General features: G+C 42.4%; 1 protein-coding gene across 1 annotated transcript in view; it reads left to right on the forward strand.

The window, feature by feature from the left end:
* The first annotated feature begins 7075 nt into the window (after positions 1 to 7075).
* PPEF2 (protein phosphatase with EF-hand domain 2) overlaps positions 7076 to 22009 on the forward strand; it is a 31684-nt gene continuing 16750 nt past the window's right edge. The window contains exons 1-6 of the mRNA XM_067557036.1: positions 7076 to 7130; positions 9337 to 9375; positions 14083 to 14210; positions 16004 to 16061; positions 17652 to 17827; positions 20825 to 20939. Of these exons, the coding sequence (XP_067413137.1) occupies positions 7076 to 7130; positions 9337 to 9375; positions 14083 to 14210; positions 16004 to 16061; positions 17652 to 17827; positions 20825 to 20939 (571 nt within the window). The remainder of the gene's footprint in view (positions 7131 to 9336; positions 9376 to 14082; positions 14211 to 16003; positions 16062 to 17651; positions 17828 to 20824; positions 20940 to 22009) is intronic.

The raw sequence follows: 22009 nt of genomic DNA on the forward strand, positions 1-22009 counted from the left end.
AACAACCACACACAAACCTAAGAGACCAGATCATCAGCTGGTGCAAATAGGTGTAGGTCTGTGGCCTTTTCCTAGAAGTCTGCTGATTTACATTAGCTCAGGCTGTGCTCCAGAATCTCAGTGGTTTATTGATGTGATCACATTACTCATTGCAAATAATGATGTAATTATAGCCTTTATTCCTTTTTGCAAATGGATCCTAATTCTGCGAATATTTGTCATCTTTAAGTACCCACTGAATAGATTATGCAAACAAATTTCAGTGTGGTTTGTTCCAAACAGTTTTAGTAAACCACCAGCACCAGTCTGATTGCTCTTGAACACCTAATAATAATGAACTGAACACTGTTTTAATTCACCTTTAGGTTAACTGCTGTAAATGGTGGGTGCAAGTACCTCCTTTTTTTTTTTTTTAAATTTAGGTTGATTTTTGTTTTTCTTTTTCTGAGTTTGGCAGGGCCCCAGGTGTGCCAAAGATTTGTTGCTGCTTATACCGGAATACTTTTTTTATAATGGCTTCTTCTGGCAGTCATTTCATTACTTTTCCTAAGCAAGGGATTGCCAGAAGGAAAGATGACACAAATGCAATGGGATTCGGTAAGGATTTTTGCATCTACCTGGAGGATGAACCCTTTAGAACTGCAATATACAAGGATGGTGGAGGTGGTTCCTTTCCAGTTCTATCAATCCAGAATTCAGATAGGAATGCAGAATTACGTCCACTGGCATTCACATTTGGTTAAAAAAGCTATTATGTTCCCAGCAACTGTAGTAGTCCCAGATGAGATGAATAAACTACTGTTTTCCTAGCTATTAACTGCTTTGTGCTGACAAGGGTATCTGCGGATGCGTTTGTATTGCTTTGAAGCTTTTTGTCTGCTTAATCCTAAATGGAACCAGAGAAGGAGCAGACAAAGCCATTCTGCAACTCCAGGAACCTGGAGCTTGCTTTTTTGGGGTTTTAATTTGGCCAGTTGCCTACATCCTCTCACGCCACAGCCTCTTGTTTCTGCGCTACAGAATCCTGACCTAATGTAACCTGGAGTAAGGGACCTTTCCTCCCAAAGTAGGGATTGAGTGGGAACTATTTTCCCAGAGAAACTTTTCATGTAACAAAGGGCAGCAGGAAGGTGTATGAGAGCTGGTTGCTCAATTAAGACACAAGAGGCCAACGTGCTGTATTTCCCATCCATAATCCCCCCAGTAATCCTAATCCATTTCAGATCTCTAGCCTTTTGTAAGTGTCACATGGGAAGGCTTTTAAAGCTTCTCAAAACAACTGTGCAGTAAATAAATCATAAGGTCTGTGCTCTCTTTGGGGAATGCACACGTGCTTTGTACTGGTGTGTAAAAGGAAATGGGAATTTTCACAGAGTGGCTAAGGGGAACATATGCTTGGAGTAGCTGGTTCACCATTTTAATTCGTTTAATGGGAATTTCCAACTAAATCATCTCGGAGACTCTTGGTTATGTTGGGCATCAAATGCTGATCATAATACATGTGGAAACATAACAAATCACATTAAAAAAATCAGAGAACTTCTTAGTGGTGTTTATCCAAATAAATCCTTCCCTAAACTAGAGATTGGTGACAAGGTAAGTTTTCTATTTCTTTGGAGCAGTGTCTTGTGTGGTAGGGTACTTAAATAATACCTGAGGATGGAAGAGGACCTTGATAAAGTTCTTTGGTTGTTGGCTGTGTGAGACAGCAGTGTTTTCTAACCGCAGTTCTCTTTGCCAGCATCACAGCTGCTGCTCATGTGCAGATGACTGTGCTTATAAAACACAACCCTTGTCAGCCTGTGTCAGGATCCAGTTCTACTGCAAAGAGTGAATCATGTGTGTTTGCTACCAGGAGGTAAAGACAAGTTCTTGGGAATTATCAGGTTTGTAGTGCTAGTTACTTTAATTTTTTTCTTGTTGGACTTTTAATCTATTTTTAATGTATTTTTCTTGCAAAATCTTCTTTGTTGTTGGTGGTTTGTAGATGACATGGTAGCATCTTCCTTTTTACAGCAGATTTGGCCATGTTCCGTAGATGGTCCCAATACTTAGTAATACAGTGGAATCCCAATTATTCCAACTCCCCCATATCCTATCTAATGAAGTGCCAGTGTACATCTGTGCTGTTGATTCTCGGTCTATTGAATTCTAATTATCTGAGCTCTCAATTATTCACACATATCTAGAGTTGCTGAAGCAATTTGTATTCTATTGTATATGCATGACACAACATATGTCCTAGGTAGAATCTTTCCCAGCTGTATTTTTACTTTGTAACAATGCATTTTCCTGTATCTAGAGAACCTAGTGTGTTCGCATGATGCTTTAGAGTCCTCTAGATAAGTGACAAATTGTGCACTGACTTACATCCTGGACAATCGAATGGAAGTCCATGTAGCTGCTCAGTACAAAATTGAGTTCCATAAAGTTTTATCAAAATACTTTTGGTTTTGTTTTGTTTTTAAAGTTGCCTAGTAAACTTTTAGCTTTGACTTGCAAATTATTTCTTTTTTCTAAGATAAATGCTTTGGCTCAAACTGTCTTTCTTCTTAATCATTTGCCTTTTTAATATATGTATCCTGGGTGTTTAGAAAACTCAGTGATAAGAATTGTCACACCAAAACAAACCAGCAAATTTGCAAAGATTTATTGCAGTCTGTTAGGAGGATGGATCAGATATCAAACAGGAATATGTATGCTGCATTGGTAAGAGGTGCTTTAAGTGCTATGATTATAACAGAGCTGAGTAGTGAAATTGCACTGGGCATATATTTTTCTATTTTCAGGAAGACATGGCTTGTGCTGCTTTGCTGACTGGCAACGCTACAGCTTTTGTTATTTCTTTGTCTTGTGTTCTTTCAGTTGTTCTGCTCTGGTTTAACAAGAGGGTGGGTGTGGTTGGTCATTGTACGGTTTTGATCACTGTTGCTTTGCTTTTTAATATCTGTGTAAGACGAGGGCCAGATTTAAGGGTAGGCGACTGCCTGGGGCGCCGGGCTCTGGGAGACAGTTTTTGTTGTTAGAGACGAGGGAAAATAGAATGTTTGAAGTAAAATATTTCAGGTATTCCATATGTGGATTCATTTTTCATTAACCTCCTAGAATGTTCTAATATTTTAATTCTTAAAATTAAAAAATTTCTATAAGCGTAGAGGAAACGAATTTTTTTGTTTTCTTCTATATTGCATGAATAAATACAGATTTACAGGTCCTAGCATGCAAATGTATCCTCTTATATGACAGGGATAAATCATGCATGCAAATCGTGCATCAAAATCGTGAATGGGCTACACATGCAATACAAAATAAGGTATTCAAAGGTTTAACAAGTAGAGGGGGAGGCATGCCAAAGGCACTCCTCGCCTGGGGCACCATTTGGTCTAGGTCCGATCCTGATTTAAGACCGTCTCCATGCACTTAAATTGTAAGCTCTTTGGAGCAGGGACTGTCTTTTCCGTGTTTGTACAGCACTTAGCACAATGAGGTTCTTGTCCATGACTAGGGCTCCTACGCACATCTGTAATATAAATATTAATAATACAGCATCACAACTAGCTGGAGAAATGAGATCCCATGCTGCGATATTTTTGACTGTGCTATAGTTTTCCAGAAGAAGTGAAGTCTTGTCTTTGGGGTCACAGCAGACAAAGCAGCGGAGGATACACAGGTAGGACGATCTAGCCCTGGCAGTAAGATGGAGTCAATGTCTAGGATTAGATGGTAAAGTGTTTTCCAGGGCTGGATTCTGTGATTAAAACAGACCTCTCAACTGGAGGACGTTGTGTGGGGTTGGAGCTGCTGCACTGCACAGATGGTGCCCCGCAGGGGATGCCACTGTGCGGTTCCAGGCTTGTTGTTCCTCCCAGGAGCCAGCGGGGGGTTTCGGGTTGGAGGTGGGTGAGGAAAATGCTGTGCTGGCACATCCGTCACAAGATGGGGTGCAGGTGGAGGGAGCAGACAAACATAGGTATCGCAGGTTAGGTTCCGTAGCAGGCGGCCTACATAAAAGATTACCTGATTTTCGAAGTGACCTGATCCACCTGCAACTCCCGTGGACTTCTCCTGGAGTTGTGGTTACGAAGGGACAGATTTTTAAAGGTATTTAGGTGCCTAAAGGATAGCCTCCTAGTGAGAACTTCACAAGTGCCTGGGTGCACACAGCTCCTATTGAAATCAATGGGAGTTAGGCACCTAGGAACTTTTGAACCTCTTGCTAGATGGATATCTGTATTTTTACGTGACTAAATAGCTTAGAAAATCTGGCTCAGGTGCCTCTGAGAATCAGTGCATTTTTATTTGGGTGTCTAAATGTGGATTCAGGTGCCTACATTTGGAAAAACTTGGTCTGAAAATTCTGGTTTTTTTCCTCCCACAGTTGGACCAATTTTGCAAATTTAAATTAACTTTAACTGTTGGGGATTTTGAATTTTTGTTGAGAATGTTTGTTTGGACAGGTAGAAACATCCAGAATTTCACAGAAGTTTAAGTATTTTTTGAGCATTAAGATTATAAGGTAGTAAAGTAATTATTGGGTCTAACTGAGCGATGTCTTAAGCCAGTTTTATGCTGGCATAACTGTATTGATGTTAATGGAGTTATGATTGTAATATTGAATGAACACAGTGGTGAATAAAGCCCGTGGGCATGCCCAAATCACTTACAACCTGGAGAGGCTGCAGCGAGCTCAGCCAGGGTACTACCCAGGATAGCAGGGGGTGCCACTGCCCCCCACCCCATGGTGGCCCTGGAACCAGGGCAGGGAAAGTCAGAACACTGGACTATTTAGACTGGAATGTCCAGGGGTCCCTGCTTTGGCTTTGATGGCTGGAGTCTCTGGTTGGCTCCTTTCTGCACCTGTGGGGGTGGGGATTTAACGCTGGGTTTGCAGCCGCTGTTTGCACAGCTCTCACTTCGGTGGTTTTGCACCTTTCATGGGACCAAAAGGGAACTGGATTTTCTTATGTAGGTGAGCACAAGCTGGGCATGTGCCTCTTTGTGCAATGCCTTTTTAATTAGTGTTTGTGCATGCCCGTGGCTAGTTTGGGGAGGCATGTGCACAGAGTATGGAGAGGAAAGGCCAGGGCCCCCTTCCTGCAGAGCTAGGAGGAAAAGTACCACCACAATCAGTTGATTCTCTGCCCTTCAAAATTAGTTGAGTTCTGATCTTCCACTCCCACCATGAATCTCTTCCCTCCGGGTCCCTCAGTCAGGCCTTTTCCTGCTGCCCCCCCTGTGTCTCCTTCCTGGTCATGTGTCTGTCGCCCAAGAATTCTGTCAGAAGTAAAACCCGTAGTTTTTACACAACGCTATCTGTGACCGATGCTTCACCATGAGTTGAATGTGTGTGGCTGAGATGTTGCCCGTGCATATGGTTGACAGGAATGCTGCATGTTCCTTTCATGGCAGCTTCCAAAAATGTAGGCTCCTGTCTATAAAGCTCAAGATGTACTTGTACTAAACTTGCCACCTTCTATTGCGAACCAAAGCAATGCATCTTCCATCCACTCCAGTCTCAGAATGACTTCTCTGCTCATTCTAGTTTCTTCTTTACCTGGAAGGAGTTTTAGATCATAGGCTGTGTCTGGGATCTCCCAAACAAATTACAGGTTGAATGATGAAAAAGGAATCACACTGTGTTGGTTTCTTGCTTGCGCCCAGAGTAAGAGATCTCAGAATTTGGCAGATTCCGAAAATGTGTGCTAGCTGGGTGCTGTAGATATGCATCCTTGCCAATGATGAAATTAAAGAGAGTGGCTGGGAGCCAAGCAATAAACTGATGGTGTAATACCCCCAGGAGTAAAACCAGAAGGTGAAGAAAAGTGGTATTTATTTAACAAAGCTGATTATTTTCTTATGGTACCTAACTGTTTATTTTAGACTTGGCTCTACTCCAGCTGTGATATTGCAAATAGATTTAAATGCCATCCCTGTCCTTTAATTCCTCATAATTAGGGGTATACTCTGGGGAGGTGGCGCGCATAAGATGCATACAAAGGCTTTGTTTGCAGACATGGGGGATCATTTTGCATCATTCTCAGTCTGTGACATCCCCAAAGTCCCAGGCATAGTTTCATATTATTGTCATCCTATATTTAGAAATGGCTAAACTTTTTCAGTGCACAGAGAGAATCCATTCCTTTAACTGACCTGTTCTGACTGACTTTATTCTAGTTAACCTTTTGGTGAACTACCTGATCCATCTCCTTTGAATCTCCAGTCCAGTCCAGTCCAGTCCAGTCCAGTCCAGTCCATGCATACGTAAGAAATGCTTGCTTTCATCCACCTTCTCAACCCATCTTTCCTGCTTCTGGGCTCATCTCGGGCATCCTATCATTTATCTGCAACCACCGATTATTGTGACCCTGCCATTCAGGTTGAAATGGGCAACTTGTAATGTGCATTGTTTCCAGGCAAAACTGATCTAATAGTATGACCAGTCTGTAGTTGTGTGTACTCTGGCTTCAGACAAAGCTATTTGGTCTGAATTTCATAGGCAAATCATAAAACATGGCATAGGGTGCATAAATCTTTATGTAACAACCTTGCACTTTTTATAAATCAAACAAAGGGTTCAGACCAATTAGTATTGTGAGTAACCTAGTTACCTACTCTTCCAACTTGGGAACCTCATGTTAGGCATCTAAATCAGTATGTTGATATCTAAATACCTGTTTTAGGCACATAATGCAGATGTGGCATGTAGGTACCTAACACACTAAAACATTTCTGTTTAATTGAAAAATAAAGCACCTGCAAAATTTCCATCCATATATCTGACCTGAAGCTTGGAACAATGACCATGGTCAAAAAATCCATCCCAGGGTGTGCACAAGACGCACAGTATGTTGGGAACATTAGATGTCAGGGTTATACTTGAATGAAGATAGACCACCTGCAAAGCTGTGGCTTCTGAACCATAAGGAGCATTTAATATATTAATGATGGATTCCCAGTAGCTTGGAACACAGGGCACCTGTGCTGATTCTGGTTGAATGCTCTTTCTAATGCTGCTTGCTTGATTTTGATGATACTGTATTTATTTGCAACTCTATAGGAACGTTGTTTGGAGATCATGGGATGTGGCAGTTCCACAAATGCCTACTACTTCCTGCGGAAATCGGAAAAAGGTGAGCATCTCATAAAATATTTCAGTCTTTCTTGGTGAATTATGAAGGTCCTGCTAGAAAGTCACAAATATTCAGCATAGAGATGCATCAGCTGTACTGCCTGATGATCTTGGCCCAGTTGTATAGCTGAGTGTCCATAAAAACAGATATGCAGTTCCCAAAGAAGATAAAAGCTAATAGCTCTTAGCTCAGGCTGAGATTAAAGGCAGCAAAGGCAGAGGCAAAGCTGTAAAGCAAAGCAAATCTATTGCAATCATCCATGTTAATTTGTCAGTTATTGGTAAACATGCATGTGTTATGCTCCCATGCTCTGAAAATGACAGCTGTGCTGGCATGAACACCACTTTCTACGGACTTTGAAACTGAAACTAAAACAAGGGCTGCTTTGTGCTATGGGTTTGCCAAACCAAACCTGGATGATTGAGGATTAAGCGCCTTGGCTCTTTTAAAGGTTAGATTTTGCGGTTAAGCAAATTGACAGTATCTATTTTAAACTGTGATAATGCAATGATCTTCTTGTCTCATCACTCATAATTGGGCTTGACAGAGTTCGATTTTTATTTTTGTAATTAAAACTGATAATATCAGTGTTTATTTTTAAGCTTTTTAAATTTTTTTTCTCTATTTCAGTTTTCATGTATGGGTTTACGATAAAACTTCATGATGGCGATAATTTTCAAGGTGTATTCTCAGCTCTAATATAATATAAACTGATTTTATGTTTATTTTGGAAATAAATGAAATAAAAATCAGTTTCTCAACAGAATGCATCAGTTATCTGACTATATAACCATATTGGAATCTATTTTGATAAAATCAGAACATTTTTATTTTTTAAAGATTTTTTTAACTGAAACCCTTCAGCAAAACAGACACCAATTATTGAAATGTTTTGGTGTTACCAAATCTGCATTTGTTGTCCAAAAATGTTTTGGTCAAAAAACTTGCTCAGTACAATAAGGTATCTAGATATTGATAACTGTGGTTTTCTAAATGTTTGAAGTTATGGATTGAGAGAGGTGACTGTTACAATAGCCACTGAATGGGGGTATAACATGTTATAGCTCTTCTGACCCCGAGCATTCCTGTGTGCCATGCAGTTATTACAGGGTGTCAGCAGAAAATGTAATCTTCAGGGTGTGGACAGGGGAAGAAATGGGGCAAATAAAGCCACTTAGAACACTAGGAAGCTGACAGAAAATAAGATGTGGTTGAGGTGCTTTCATGTTTTCCTTAAAGTGAGTGACATTGTGGTCAAACTGAGAGGGTGAAATATCCCATTTTACTGTACATGGCAGGGCCATAGGCACTGGAGATCAATGAGATATTTGAGCGTGAAGGGGAATGTAAACTGCTAGACAGTTATCCCAAAATTTAAAGAATGCTGGGACCCCAGCGAAAATGTCCCTTGCTCAAGGGCCTGTTTTCTTTTTGTATGGTAAATGGGTATATGGGAAATATGGTAGCATGTGATTGTCAGTAAAGACTGCATTGCAGTGCATGTGCACAAAGGGACAGAGGTGAGGGTGTGTGTGGTCTTAATGGTGTCATTTCTAGACTTGTGTGTGTTTAGGCATGTAACCTTAATGTTCTCTCAAAACAGGATAGACTCTGCGCTGCTTACATGTCAGCTTCAAATTTACCAAAACCATGCACCTTACCTTGTATTTTTGCTGATCTATTTTAAAGTTGCTCAGAATCGTAAATCTTCATTTGGGGTAGAGAACCCACCTAAACACTGTAGATTGATCTACTTTTAATGCCATGTGTAGGTTTGAAAGTAGGTTTTTCTTAGTTACACAGGCATGAATTAAAATTGGACAGTCTTTTTAGCTATCTAGTTGTATTTCTAACGTGCCTGTCATTATGATATCTAGGCATGTTGACAAGCTTCCAGGGAAGATTAATTAAGGGATACTCCTGGAGAAGTCTCATTTATATGACTAGGTTTGGTTATTAATGGTTTCAGATAAAGTGAAAGGGACAATTTTTTTATTCATAGCTGATTTAGGTTTTATTGAATTATATGCATTACAGTGAATGGGCATATTGTAGTTTCTGATCGCCTGTTTGGATTTGCTGAACAAGCAAAGTTATATCCTCTAGTGAATAGTTAAGTGTTTGTGTGGCTGCTGATCAATTTATTACTCAGATCCTCATAAAATGTGGGAAAATCTTTTTTTCTTCTCCTCCTTCTCCTTCGTAGTCGTCTTCTTGCAAACACTACCAGATGCAGCTCACCCAGGTAAGTTGGCTGATTAGAACACATGGCTTTTTCAGTTGTGCACTTGTAATGATGTATAAAACAGCACAACAAAACAGTCGCTTACCTTCTGATACATTAGCAGTATTAAATGACACGTGATGTTACATGCTTAGTGTATGGTCACTATTCAATCTTTTGTGAACTTCCTATTAATGGTTTTGAGGTACTTAGAAGATCTGGTTTTTAATGTAAATGACTGGTAACTCCACTTTCTGAGGGCTGTCTTTGCTGTTCTAACGTGCCGTGGCTTTAGAGAGATGAGGGACCGCTTTACATGCGGAGACTGGGTTTAAATTTCAGTCAGTGGATTCGATGTATAATAAAGTACACCTGGAATATTTTGCCCAGAATGTCTTTGGATATCAGTGTGGAACATGGGCAGAACCTGTCCCCTGAGGGAGAGATTGTGACCAAGGGACTTGAGCTGTGGATGGAGTGTCCTGACTAGATTCCTTGGTTGAAATCCTGGCCCCATTGAAGTCAATAGTGTTCAAATAGAAGTCAAAAGTCCCATTGACTTTTTAATGAAGTCAGGCTTTCACCTCTTGAGTCTGCTCCCAGCTGAACCACTGACTTATTGGGTGACCTTGGGCGCTTCTCTCTTAGTTGGTCCAGCAGCTATATACTACATGTTGATTGCACTTGAGGTCATGCAGGCCTCATATTATCTGCTTGCTCCTGCATATTAGGCCATTTATGTTGCAGATAATTCTGTCTGCTGTTTGCCAATTTGTTCAAGTTCCTTTCTCTTTATGTGTGATCTGAAGCCATGGCCTAGCACAAACAAATGGTTGATGTAATATCTCCAGACGGATTTTGTAGTAAGTCAGATGAGTCCTGGGCCCAGATCGTCGTCTGGTGTACAATCCGTGTAGGCACTGACTTATGCCCACTACCATGATTTATGAGTCTCTTTTGCTTGCTTTGCAGACTCTGTGGAGGGGAGAAAAGGGCACTAAAGTGGGTGTATGAATTCCTGAATGAGGCCATGGAGACTTGATTCCTCGTGGGTTCCAAGAGCCTGCAATTTTATAGCCTCCAAGCCCCAGTCAGCTGACATGAGCCAGCTGTGGATGTTATATTGCAGCTGAGACATCCCCTAATGCTCTCGTCTGCTGGCTGTTTTATTTTTGGCCGAGTTTATAGATTATGGTAGATTATGAAGCAGCTGTCCTTCCCTGAACCAAAGTTGTCACTGAGGAACAGTATTAAAAATGATTTAAGCCTCAGGGTCTGGAGTAGGGCCTAAAAATAGCTAGAAAGTCATTGCGCCTAACAAAAAGGAAGCACCAAATGCTGGAGGTGGCTGCTGAGATCAAACTGGAAACTGGATGTGTGGGGAGGGAGAATGTAAATCAACTTTTGATGCAGACCACTAAAAGCTAGGCTATTCCAAGGTGTGATAAGGTTTTAAATACCCCGGATAGGTAACATACAGCCCTGATCTTAGACACCTGCAGTTACGAGGCACAGGAGGAGAGAGTGATTTACAGTGTCAGATGATGGACTGAGCATGTGTCAGGGAGCCAGGAATTCCTGGGGGTTCATATCCCTGCCCTGCCAGTACATTGCAGCGTAACCTTGTGCAAGTCACCTGACCACATCTGTTTCCACATCTGTATTATTGTCCTCATTTTACGCCTGGGCTGTTACAAGTATTAACTAGTGAACGTTTGCACAGTGCTTTGAGATCAGGGCTTTGTTCACTCAGCTGTGGAGTTGGCAGGCTAGTTGGTGAATGGTTCCATTCCTTCCTCCACAGAGCCTCTGCGGGTGGCACCCTCCCAAATCCTCCACCCCAACCTTTTCCAGGGTCCCATAGGGTTCTGTGCTGCCTGCTCGCCTATTCGTTATGCAGGAGATAGGACCCGGAGGGGGGCTGCAAGCACCATCACTGTGCTGATCGTGTCAGTCTGTGTCTCCTTTGTATCGGACTTGCACAGAGTGGTGTCCTTGCTTTCCCAGTGCTGGACCAACATGGGGACTTGTGGGAGAGTGAGCTGGCCTGATAATAGTGCCTGGATGGATGCTGGCTGACGAGGGAAAGGCTTCGAGAGGTTGGTAGGGAATGATGCCTGCCCTGTCATTGTGTGCACCCATCCCTGATCCAGGAGGTCCAGAGTTTAGGGGAAATCCTGGACCTTTTGTTAATCCTGGTTTCCTAGCTGGCTTCACTGGATGGAAATGCCTTTTCCCAACTGGGAGCAAATAAGTAGCAACGGGCTCTTCAGTCTTACAGATAGATGAAGGTCTAACAATATCCAATGGCTAGAGGTTGAAGCTACACACATTCAAACCTGAAATAAGGTGTATATTTTTTAACAGCGAGGATAATTAACCATTGGAATGACTTATCAAGGGTTGTGGGAGAGTCTCCATCGCTGGCAATTTTTAAATCTAGATTTGATGGTTTTCTGAAAGATGGGCTGTAGGAGATCTTTTGGGAAAGTTCTATGGCTTGTGTTATAGAGGAGATCAGACTTGGTGATCACAGGGATTACTTCTGGCCTTGGAATCTATGACTCTGCAGAGTGTGATGATTGAGACCTTATCTCTTGTTTGTAACCTATCATTTCCAGCTTGGTTTACTGCAGTGTGCTCCATGTCGGGTTAACCTTGCAGACCACTGGGATGCTGCAGCTGCAGCAGAACACAGGTTGGCCATAGAGAGTATGTTACACGGACAGTCCAAAGGCTGCACTGGCTTCCTCTTTACCCCCAGGTGCAATTCCAGGTGCTCATTTTGATCTTGAAATCTTTGCCTGGTTTAAGTCCTAGCGACCTGAGCTAGCTGCCTCCTCATGGGGATGAGATCAGCTGAGGTGCTGTTACTAACCATCTTGAGATTGGAACAGTTGAGGTTGGTAGCTGGGTAGTCTCCGAGCTTTGACTCAAGAATTCATTCTAACCTACTAGTCTGAGATGACTTAAGTTTGCAACCACTTATTTCTAGGGCAGCATGCAAAGCGTACATGTTCATTGTGGCTTTTGACTGCAATTGGTTACTTATGAGGGTGTCCTTGTTTTTACGGTTGTTCGGGTAGTGACTTGAGGATGTTGTCTTTGTGTTCAGGTTTTCATTTGTGCAGGGAATAGCTGTAAATTCAGGGATTACTTAATGAATTAATCAAATGGAAAGCACTACTGATGTATGCGTGCTAAGTATTGTCAGCACATCTCATTAGCAGAAAGTCTGTTTCAAACCCATGTAGTGGCTTTTGTGTGTTTCCAGTGGTTCTGGGGGATAGAAGCATATTTCCTGTACAAGAATGTGGGGATTGGAGACTCACATCAGAGTGGAAAGGCAAGACTAGCCTACAAAAACATGCTAAAGCTAGGTTAAAGCAGAACTGGAGATTATGGGCCTGCTTCAGTGGAGTTACAGCTGTGTAAAACACGAGTAGCAGTGATGAAGTAGGCCCTGTATTTATTTGACTTCAAACAGGATAGGCAAAGCCCAGCTTTATTAAGGTACTGGGCAGGAACTCGGGTCTGGGTTCAAATCCTGGCTTTGCCATGGACTCTCATTGTGACCTTGAGCAGGTCCTTTAATCACCCAGTGCCTCAGCTCCCATCTGTAAAATGAGTGTAATGATACTTGAGAGTCAAAAGGTGGTAGAAATTGTCTAGTTAGAATTTAAGCTTTTTGAGGCAGGACTTGGTTAGATCTCCAGGCATTGTTGTCATATAAATAATAACAGTGCCCTGAGGAGCCCTCAGGGGAAGCTCGAAGAGTCATGGGATCTTTTAATCCAGTGTGGTCATACTTTTCTTTTTTGACAGTTGAGAAAATGTTTATTTCCCTTAGGATTTAGCCAGAAGAACAACTGATAATGTCAAATTCCCAGCCAGCTCAAACGTTAATATTTCAGCAAAACGATTTTTGGTTGGAAAATACCAATTTGTTGACGTTTCAACTAAATTTGTATCTATTTCAACTAAACTTGCAGTGGGAAGGTTTCATTAGGAAGGTTTCCCGAGGCCAGGATGGAATTTGGGGGGGAGACACCCCCAGAATAGCCAAGAACCTGGTGGTTTGGGCACTCACCTGGGATGTGGGAGACCAGGTTCAAGACCCTGCTCTACCTGATTTGGGCCAGGGTCTTGAACCTGGCTTCCCACATCTCAGGTGAGCACCCCAACCAGTGCGCTCTTGGCTACTCCCAAGTCTCTATTGTTCTTTCATTTTTAAACGTGGAAAGATCTTGATTTCATCCTGATATGAAACCAAATGCCAAAATAGAATTCTCTTTTTCTGGCCAGCCCTAGTTAATTCTTTCCTACAATTCACTTGTGAAAGAGACAACTCCCTTCTTTCCTTTCAAGGTTGGAAGGGCGAAGAGCACTTGTGCTGTTGCTGTTTCTCAGTGGTAACAGATGGCAAAACTAGGAGCAATGGTCTCAAGTTGCAGTGGGGAAGGTCTAGGTTGGATATTAGGAAAAACGTTTTCACTAGGAGGGTGTTGAAGTACTGGAATGGGTTACCTAGGGAGGTCGTGGAATCTCCATCCTTAGCGTTTTTTAAGGTGCGGCTTGACAAAGCCCTGGCTGGGATGATTTAGTTGGGGTTGGTCCTGCTTGGAGCAGGGGGTTGGACTAGATGACCTCCTGAGGTCCCTTCCAACCCTCATCTTCTATGATTCTGTATTGCAGTTCAGCTCTTTGGTTCTGTTCTTTTTGTCACAGCCTTCAAGGCCGCTGTCCTGATCCAAAGGTGGTATCGACGCTATGTTGCCAGGCTAGAGATGCGCCGAAGATGCACATGGCGAATTTTCCAATCCATAGAGTACTCCTGTGAGCAGGATCAGATCAAGGTATAGTGCTAAGGAGACAGTGGAAGTGTTTGCCCTCGGTCATTCTTGTCTTCATAATTCTTATCGGGCTATGAATGTGCATAGTGCTTTGCAGACAGACAAAATCCTTTCCCAGCGAGGAAGGCTGATGCTGTGGCTTAGGACCTGGATTCAGATCACAGTTTTTCAACTGACTTTCTGGTCGACCTTGGCAAGTCACTGACTTGTCCTCTCTGCCTTAGTTCCTTATCTGTACTGTGGGGATAATACAATTCCCATTGTCTGTTTACATTGGAATCTTTTTAGGGCAGAGATTGTCTCTTACTATGTGCATGTACAGGGCCTAGCTAGCACATGCCATCTTTTAGCATTTCATCTAAATCCAAAGGGCCTTAGTTGGTTTGCGGCTTCTAGGAGGTACTGGAATAAAAATTAATAAATGATGAAGGCAAAATACAGAGGGGAATGGATGAGACGAGGGGAGGAGAAGGGTGGCTGGAAGATCATGTGGTAGAAGCTGAATAATATGCATATTTAGAGAGTTTCACAATTGTATTTTAAATAGAGAGGGATTTTTTTCACACGCTTCTCTTTTCCACTGCCTTCCTCTTATTCTCTGTTCTGCTTGAGTAGTCAACATGCCATGGAAAGGGTGGCATCTCAAGACTTTCGTGGTAGCCATCTCAAGCCCATTTCTGCGGCTGCATGGCAGGGAAAGTTGTCTCCGGCAGTGAAATAGCCACTCCTGATCTGCAGCCTCATTTGTTTGTATTTCATATTTGGTATTAGTATGTGTCTGTTTTCTGCTACAGTGTTTGCTTCCTAGCTCTCTTCTGGCTCTTTTTCCATTGACTTTCTTTTGCCTGTTATACGTGTGAACAGGAGACTATGATGGAACCCAGAAGTACTTCATCTTGAAACCCAGGGGGAGCAAATTAAATGGCACAGGATTGGGGGAAATTTGATAACCCGGCCCCAATTCACAGCTCCTCTTGGAGGGTTTAGGAACACTGGGAGAGAAGCCATGTGAGCTCTTCTTACTGCTTAACTTGGCTCATCATTTTCTAACCTGATTGACTTAAGCAGATGTTTGCATCTTTTTCTTCAGCATGTGAGTCCAAAGCCCATTGACATCAACAGAAATATTTGTGTTGTCTTCCTTGGGCCCTTTATCCTTGATCTCTCAGGGCCAGTTTTTCTAGTGTTCAGTATCCAACATGCTTCCAGTGGGCTGAGCTTGTCTGAAAATCTGGCTGTTAGCAATTAGCATTAAGTTGGAAGATGGTTAATTAAATACCACTTTGACATAATGTATAATTAACCAGTGGAACTCTCCACAGCAGGATATTTTGAGGGAAATGGCTCAAGCAAGAGCCAAAAAAGGATTGGACTTCTATGTGTATAAGAGCAGCATCAGTAGTTACATTACCCAGAGTAAAAATAAGCAGGACTATCAATCCACAGGCTTCACGGTATAAATTAATAGCCACTTAGAGCTCATGGAGAATTTTCCCCCCTGGTGTAAAATGGCACAATTGGCTGCATTTTGTGGGCTTTACATTTTCCACTGAATTATTTTATATTGGCCTGTTTGTGAGAATGGATACTGGGCTATATAGCCCACTATTCTGTGCTTCGCAATGAGAACAGGTGTGACCTGATGTGCTGTATACACAGTGCAATATGCAAAGGAGATCATAAAGGCTCATGTAAAAAGAGAACTGTGTTCTGAAGAACACTCCACTGTAGAGCTTTTAAAGCGTTAGATCGTGTCTTAGGGTGAATAACATGGCCCTCCTTCTTGTCTTCTACAGCTTCACAACTTCTTCAGCTACCTTATGGACCACTTCACACCAAGCAGCAGTAAAGAGAGTAAGCTTGTGTATTTCATACGTAGATATGGCACTTGCAGCACTGAAAGCCACACACTCAGTGCAGGGGGTGGAGAAGGAGATGGACTCGTATGCCTCAGCACTGATGCTTCTAGCTGATTTAGGCATGGCCATAGAGGAATCTGAAGGGAAACCTGTCTAGACGTCAGACTGACCATGACTACAGTGAAGGCGTTAGATGGACCATGACTACAATGCAGGCCTCCGGAGCTTGAGGTGGGGTCAGGAGTAAACTAGAGGGATCTGGAGCAGCCACTACCCCTCTAGGAGTTGGAAGAGGGAATAAAAGTACACATCCATAATATTATTGTTATATAAAATGGTTTGCCATTGTCTGATGTTCCCTAACTACAAAAATCGGAGTCCTGTGGATTCCATGATTCTGCAGCTACAGACTCCACCCACGGAGAGCTTGCTCCAGAATCTTAATTTTCTTTAAAAATATTAAGTTTCTAGCCCTTATGGTTTTGATGAGAACTATAAAAATATGAATGTAAACCAAAGCAGTGCTGCCTTCCTGAAAAGATAGACCCCTGAAACAATAGCTCTAAGGGGTATGGACTTCCCAGTTTTTCCCAGTGATGTGTTAACTCTGACTATACAGGGGCAACATTTAACTGTTTCACTGCTGATCATTTTAACAAATACATCCAGATTGAAGTGCTTATCCCATCATCTCAAACTGCCTCCCTCACTTATCCCGGTGTCCCAACTTTTTCTCTTCTCACCCCCAACAAATCCTACAATGTGATTATGTATTTTCAATGCATAATATATTTGGGCTACACTAAAGATCTCAATACAGAGTAAAATAAATTAAATGTAATATAAAAATAAATAATACAAGATACTCTGCCCTGGTTATATAATTCATTTTCACATTTAATTCTGGAAAAAAAGCCATACAAAATTCTTAACGCAGACTGGCTGCACCAAAATGCTGCAGAAACCAGGAGGGCTTTCAGAAATGCTTGCCACAGAGCATGCTGGGCCTTGCCTACATCTAGTTGGAGACACATCTAGAGCTCGTTGGAAATTTTTTGTTGAAATGTTTTTTTCTGTGGGAAATCCCATTTTTTGTCAAAACTGAAACATTTAAAAAACATGTTGATTTCAGTGAAAATTCCTGCCCAGGGGTGATTTCAAAATTTGGGAAGATTTTCATTTTGGAAAATCTCCAAGTTTCCTTTCAGATGTCTGAATTTAATTTTAGAATTTTGAAATGAAAAGTTTCCAAAGCCAAAAAAAATTTCAGAATATCTTAATCTCATAGGAACTTTCAAAAATAGTTGTTTTTATTTTGCGTTGGAATGAAAAGAAATGTCAAAATTTCCTCCACACAGCAAATTCTGAGTTTTGACCAGGTTTAGTTACATCCTCTCCTTCCAATGCAGACACAGTCTAGTTTCTAACCAGATTATGTGCTTTGGAATTCAGACTAAAACATAGCATGTTGAGATGAGCCTACTGATTGGCTGTTCTCGAATAACCCCCTGGTCAGATGATCTTTAGCAAGTCATTGAAATTACACATTGGGCCCAATTAACCTTTTTTTTTAAACTCCACCCAGGGGACTTCATTAGCCGCATGTTGACAGAGGAAGAAAGCTACAAAGACACAGAGCTGGAAAAGCTCTGTGACTACAAATCTGTTGAGGTGCCAGACTCCTACACTGGACCTCATCTTTCCTTCCCACTGCTGCCTGATCATGCAACTGCCTTACTAGAAGCTTTCAAAGAGAAACAAGTAAGTATTCCAAAAGGGGGCCTATAGTGGTGTTCTCTCATTGCACTGCCATGGGGATGGCATGGTAGAAGGATAATTCCAGTGTGTGATATGCTTCTCTTTTTCCAAACACCTGGTCAAGAGTACGGAGGGCCAGTTTTTCAAGACATTACCTCCTTTTGCTCTGTGGGCCCACAACATCTATATGGATTGTTGTAGAGGCTGCTTGCCAAAAAGGTGGTGAGAAAGGCTAACAGAATGTAAGGAACTAGTAATAAAGGAACTGAAAATAAGACAGAAAATATCATAATGCCACTATATAAATCTGTGATGCGCCCATGTCTTGAATACTGTGTCCAGTTCTGGTCATCCCATCTCAAAAAGGATAGAGTGAAACTGGAAAAGGTTCAGAGAGGGGACAATAAAAATGATTAGGGATATGGAACAGCTTCTGTAGGAGGGGAGACTAAATAGATTAGAGCTGTACTGCTTGTAAAAGAGATGATGGGGGCGGGGGGGGGGAAAGATATGATAGAGATCTATAAAATCATGAATGGTGTGGAAAAAGTGAATACACGAGTGTTATTGATCCTTTCCCTCAGTACAAAAACCAGGGGTCACCCAGTGAAATTAGTAGGCAGCAGGTTTAATACAAACAAAAGGAAATATTTTTTCACACAACACACAATTAGCCTGTAGAACTCATTGCCATGGGATGGTGTGATGGCCAGAAGTATAACTGGGCTCAAAAAAGATCAGGATAAGTTCATGGACCATTAATGGCTATTAGCCAAGATAATCAGGGATGTAACCCCATGCTCGGGGTGACCTAAACCTCTGACTACCAGAAGGTGGGAGGAGAAGACGAGGTGGATCTCTCCAGAATTGCCCTGTTGTGTACACTGCTCCTGAAGCCCTGGTACTGGCCACTGTTGTAGACAGAATACTGGGTTAGATGGACCATTGGTCTGACCCAGCATGGCTGTTCTTGTGTTCAAATTTTTGGCTGGTGTAAATGGGCACTGCTCAGTTAAAATCAATGGAGTTGGATCCATTGACACCAGTAGAGAATTTTTCCTTACATACTTATCCCCATTTGAAGGAGGAGGTGAGGTCTCTTCACCAGTGAAGCTGTCTTTGTCAACTGATCTAGGAGGAGCTTTGAAGGGAAATTCATTCTCCTTGTCTGGAAGATGGCAGCCACAATGAGGGGTTTCGTGCATTAGGAGTTAAACGTGGCAGATTTTTTTGGGAGATCTTTGGGACACTGGGACTCCACTAGGATAATGCTAAGAGACAGATACTTATTTATAGCACTTCTTGAAAAAGATATGCAAATGTGGACAACTGACTGATTAACAAGTAGAACTAGTAAAAAATTTCCCATCAGGACTTTTTTTCCTTCTGAATTTCTGTTTTGTTGAAACTGAAACATTTTGCGGGAACACGTCGATTCTGACTAAATTTTGTTTTAAAATAATTGAAAAGAAGCATTTTTATGAGGTTGAAATGTTCTGCTTTGATTTTCCATTGGAGCATTTCAAAACCAGTTTTATATTATAAGACATATTTTAAAAAGTCAGCATTGAAGTGAAAAGAGTGAGCTACAATAATTGGCTTCCAAAAATTTCAGTTCACGGAAAATTTTGAAATTCTTGGTTTTCATTCCAAATCAGAATGAAAACAAATGTAAAATCTACCAAATTTCCTGTAAATGGAGAGACTGGTTCCTGCTCAGCTCAGTTAACAAGGAGGTGGCGCCTTGCTCAAGTGCAGTTCTCTGCGACACTCTCCCTCAAGAACAGTGCTGTTTTTAAAAAAAAAAAAAAAAGAAAGACTTCTGATGTCTCTACAGAGGCTTGGCTAGACAAACAGTGAGCGCACAGCACGCTGGGTGTAGATCTACAGTGCACCAGCTTACACTAAGTATCCAAGTGGAGCTTGCTGCTGTACATTACAAGTTTCATAATTAACTTTGATCTACTCCACCTTGCAATTGGAATAGGTCAGTGCTCACTCGGGAACTTTAGTGAGCAAGCAGGGTCCACTTGGACAATTCATGTGTGGCACGCATAGTGTGCAGTAGATTTACACTCTAGCTTGCCATGCACTAATTGTTCATCTAGATGGGCCCTTTATTCAGCAGCATTAAATAAATCCTAGATACATGTGCTTCACCTGGACACAAGGCAACACAAAACTCTCTGAGGGGAAGACTAAAAATAAGAAATGTCTGAAGGAGACTTTTTTCCTTCCTGGAATATGTAGGCTGTGGCTCTCTGGAAGAGAGGCAGCAAGGTCTAGTGTATAGTGCAATGGACTGGGAGTCAGGAGTCCTGGGTTCTGTTCCCGGCTCTGCCACCAGACTGGTGTGTGACTTTGAGCGAGTCACTTCCCATCTCTGTGTTGCTGTTTCCTGACTCAGCCTGTGTCTATCTTATCTGTTGAGTTTGTAAGCTCTTCCAGGCAGGGCATGTCTTTTCTATGAGTGTACCGTGCCTAGTACAACTGGGCCCTGTTCTCTCTTGGAGCTTGTCGGTGGTGCAGTAATAGAAATAACGGATAACTTCCTAAAACAGCCACCCTGGTGCTGTGCCACAACACACTCGCTCTCGCCGTCTCTTAGAGGGCCGGATTTTCAAACGTGCTCAGCTCCCATTGCTCTTGGTGAGAGGCTGTGTTCAAAATCTGGCCCGTAGCATACTCCCTCGTAGAATAATTGCAGCTAGTCCTTCCTAACCAGGCCAGTGCTATCTCAGCAGTCTACACAGCTATCTACACAGTCCAGATCTTCTTTCCTCCTGGACCTCCCCAGACACCTCATTACCAGCAATAGCATTTTAGGTGGCCCTTTCTGTTTGCAACAGCTTGCCCAAGCCTGTTCATTTCTGTTCTCTGAAGGCCATCATGTCGAGATCTGTGAGCTCTGGGCCTTGACAAAGAGCGCTGAGTGGCTGCTCCAAGAGCCCATTGTCCTCTCCAGCTGCCCACTCTAACTCCCTCGATTTCTCCCAGTAGCAGCTCCACGCTCATTATGTCTTAAAGCTCCTGCACGAGACCAGGAGACATCTCATGCAGCTGCCAAACATCACCCACGTCTCCACCTGCTACAGCGAGGAGATCACCATCTGTGGTAAGAGAGCTCGAAAGGACCCCCCCACCCCCAACATCCCGAAGTAGCAGCCCTGCACGTGGATGGATATTGGTTTTAAACGCAAAACACTGTAGGCACAATCCTGCTCTGTAATGTGTGTGTGACCCCATTGAATTAAATGGTGGCGTATGTGTATAACAGAGCAGGATCTGGCACTGTTACATGTGGTGGTGTAGCTTCAAAAGAGTATAGCAGTCTCTGTTTATGCAATGGGACCTCAGGGTGGAAATTGAAGTTCACCTTAGCCTGCTGCATTCAAGTCCAATCAAACCTAAACATCAGAGAGCCCGAGTCTCCATACTGGCCAGGCTTTGCTCAGCTCAAGGAGCATTGTCCTCTGTATTCTTTCACTGTTCTAGCTCAGTTCAGCTGCCGGGATATGAATAGAGCTGCCCTGTGGCTTGGCCATGCATGCACGTTTTGGTCAGTGAATCTAGTGATGCTAGTATTCAGCCTGCTATAGGTCTGCTGGAACAGCAGAAGTTATGGAAGGGAAGGAGGCTTGGGTGGCAGAGGATTCATTTTAATAAATGCATCCCTTAATGCTCCACAAGAGCAGTTCAGAGGAATCCAAACCATAAAACCCAGCTAATCATTAAGGAGAATGAGCAAGGCTTGTAGTGCAATCCTAGGCTGATGAATTAGCTGCTTTATTAAATAGATCTGGTTTTGCCAGTGGTGTCTTTAGAAGTAACTAAAGGTCAGATCCTCAGTTAGTGTAACTGGGCACAGCTATATGGAGGTTATTGGAACTGCACCCATTTGTACTGGCTGAGGATCTGGCCCTAAAACTCAGTGTCCTGTCCCATTGTGCATCTGAGATACATTCTTTAGGGGTATCTATAGTGCAGTTGTTCCACAGCCCTACACAGAGGGATGTTTTGAGGAAGTTACAGATATTTGGGGGGCAGAGGAGTTAAAATGAGACTAGCCGTGAGGGATTGCCAGTGGGGGACTTGACTATGTAGATGTGAGATGGGAGTACAATGCATGGTAAGAAGCTGCAAACAGTAATGGATGATTTGACCCTTTTTGTCCCCTCTTTCTGA

The sequence above is a fragment of the Emydura macquarii genome, unplaced genomic scaffold, assembly GCF_026122565.2.
Source record: "Emydura macquarii macquarii isolate MOO-44397 ecotype Brisbane River unplaced genomic scaffold, CSIRO-AGI_Emac_v2 contig_1790, whole genome shotgun sequence".
Lineage (NCBI taxonomy): Eukaryota > Metazoa > Chordata > Testudines > Chelidae > Emydura > Emydura macquarii.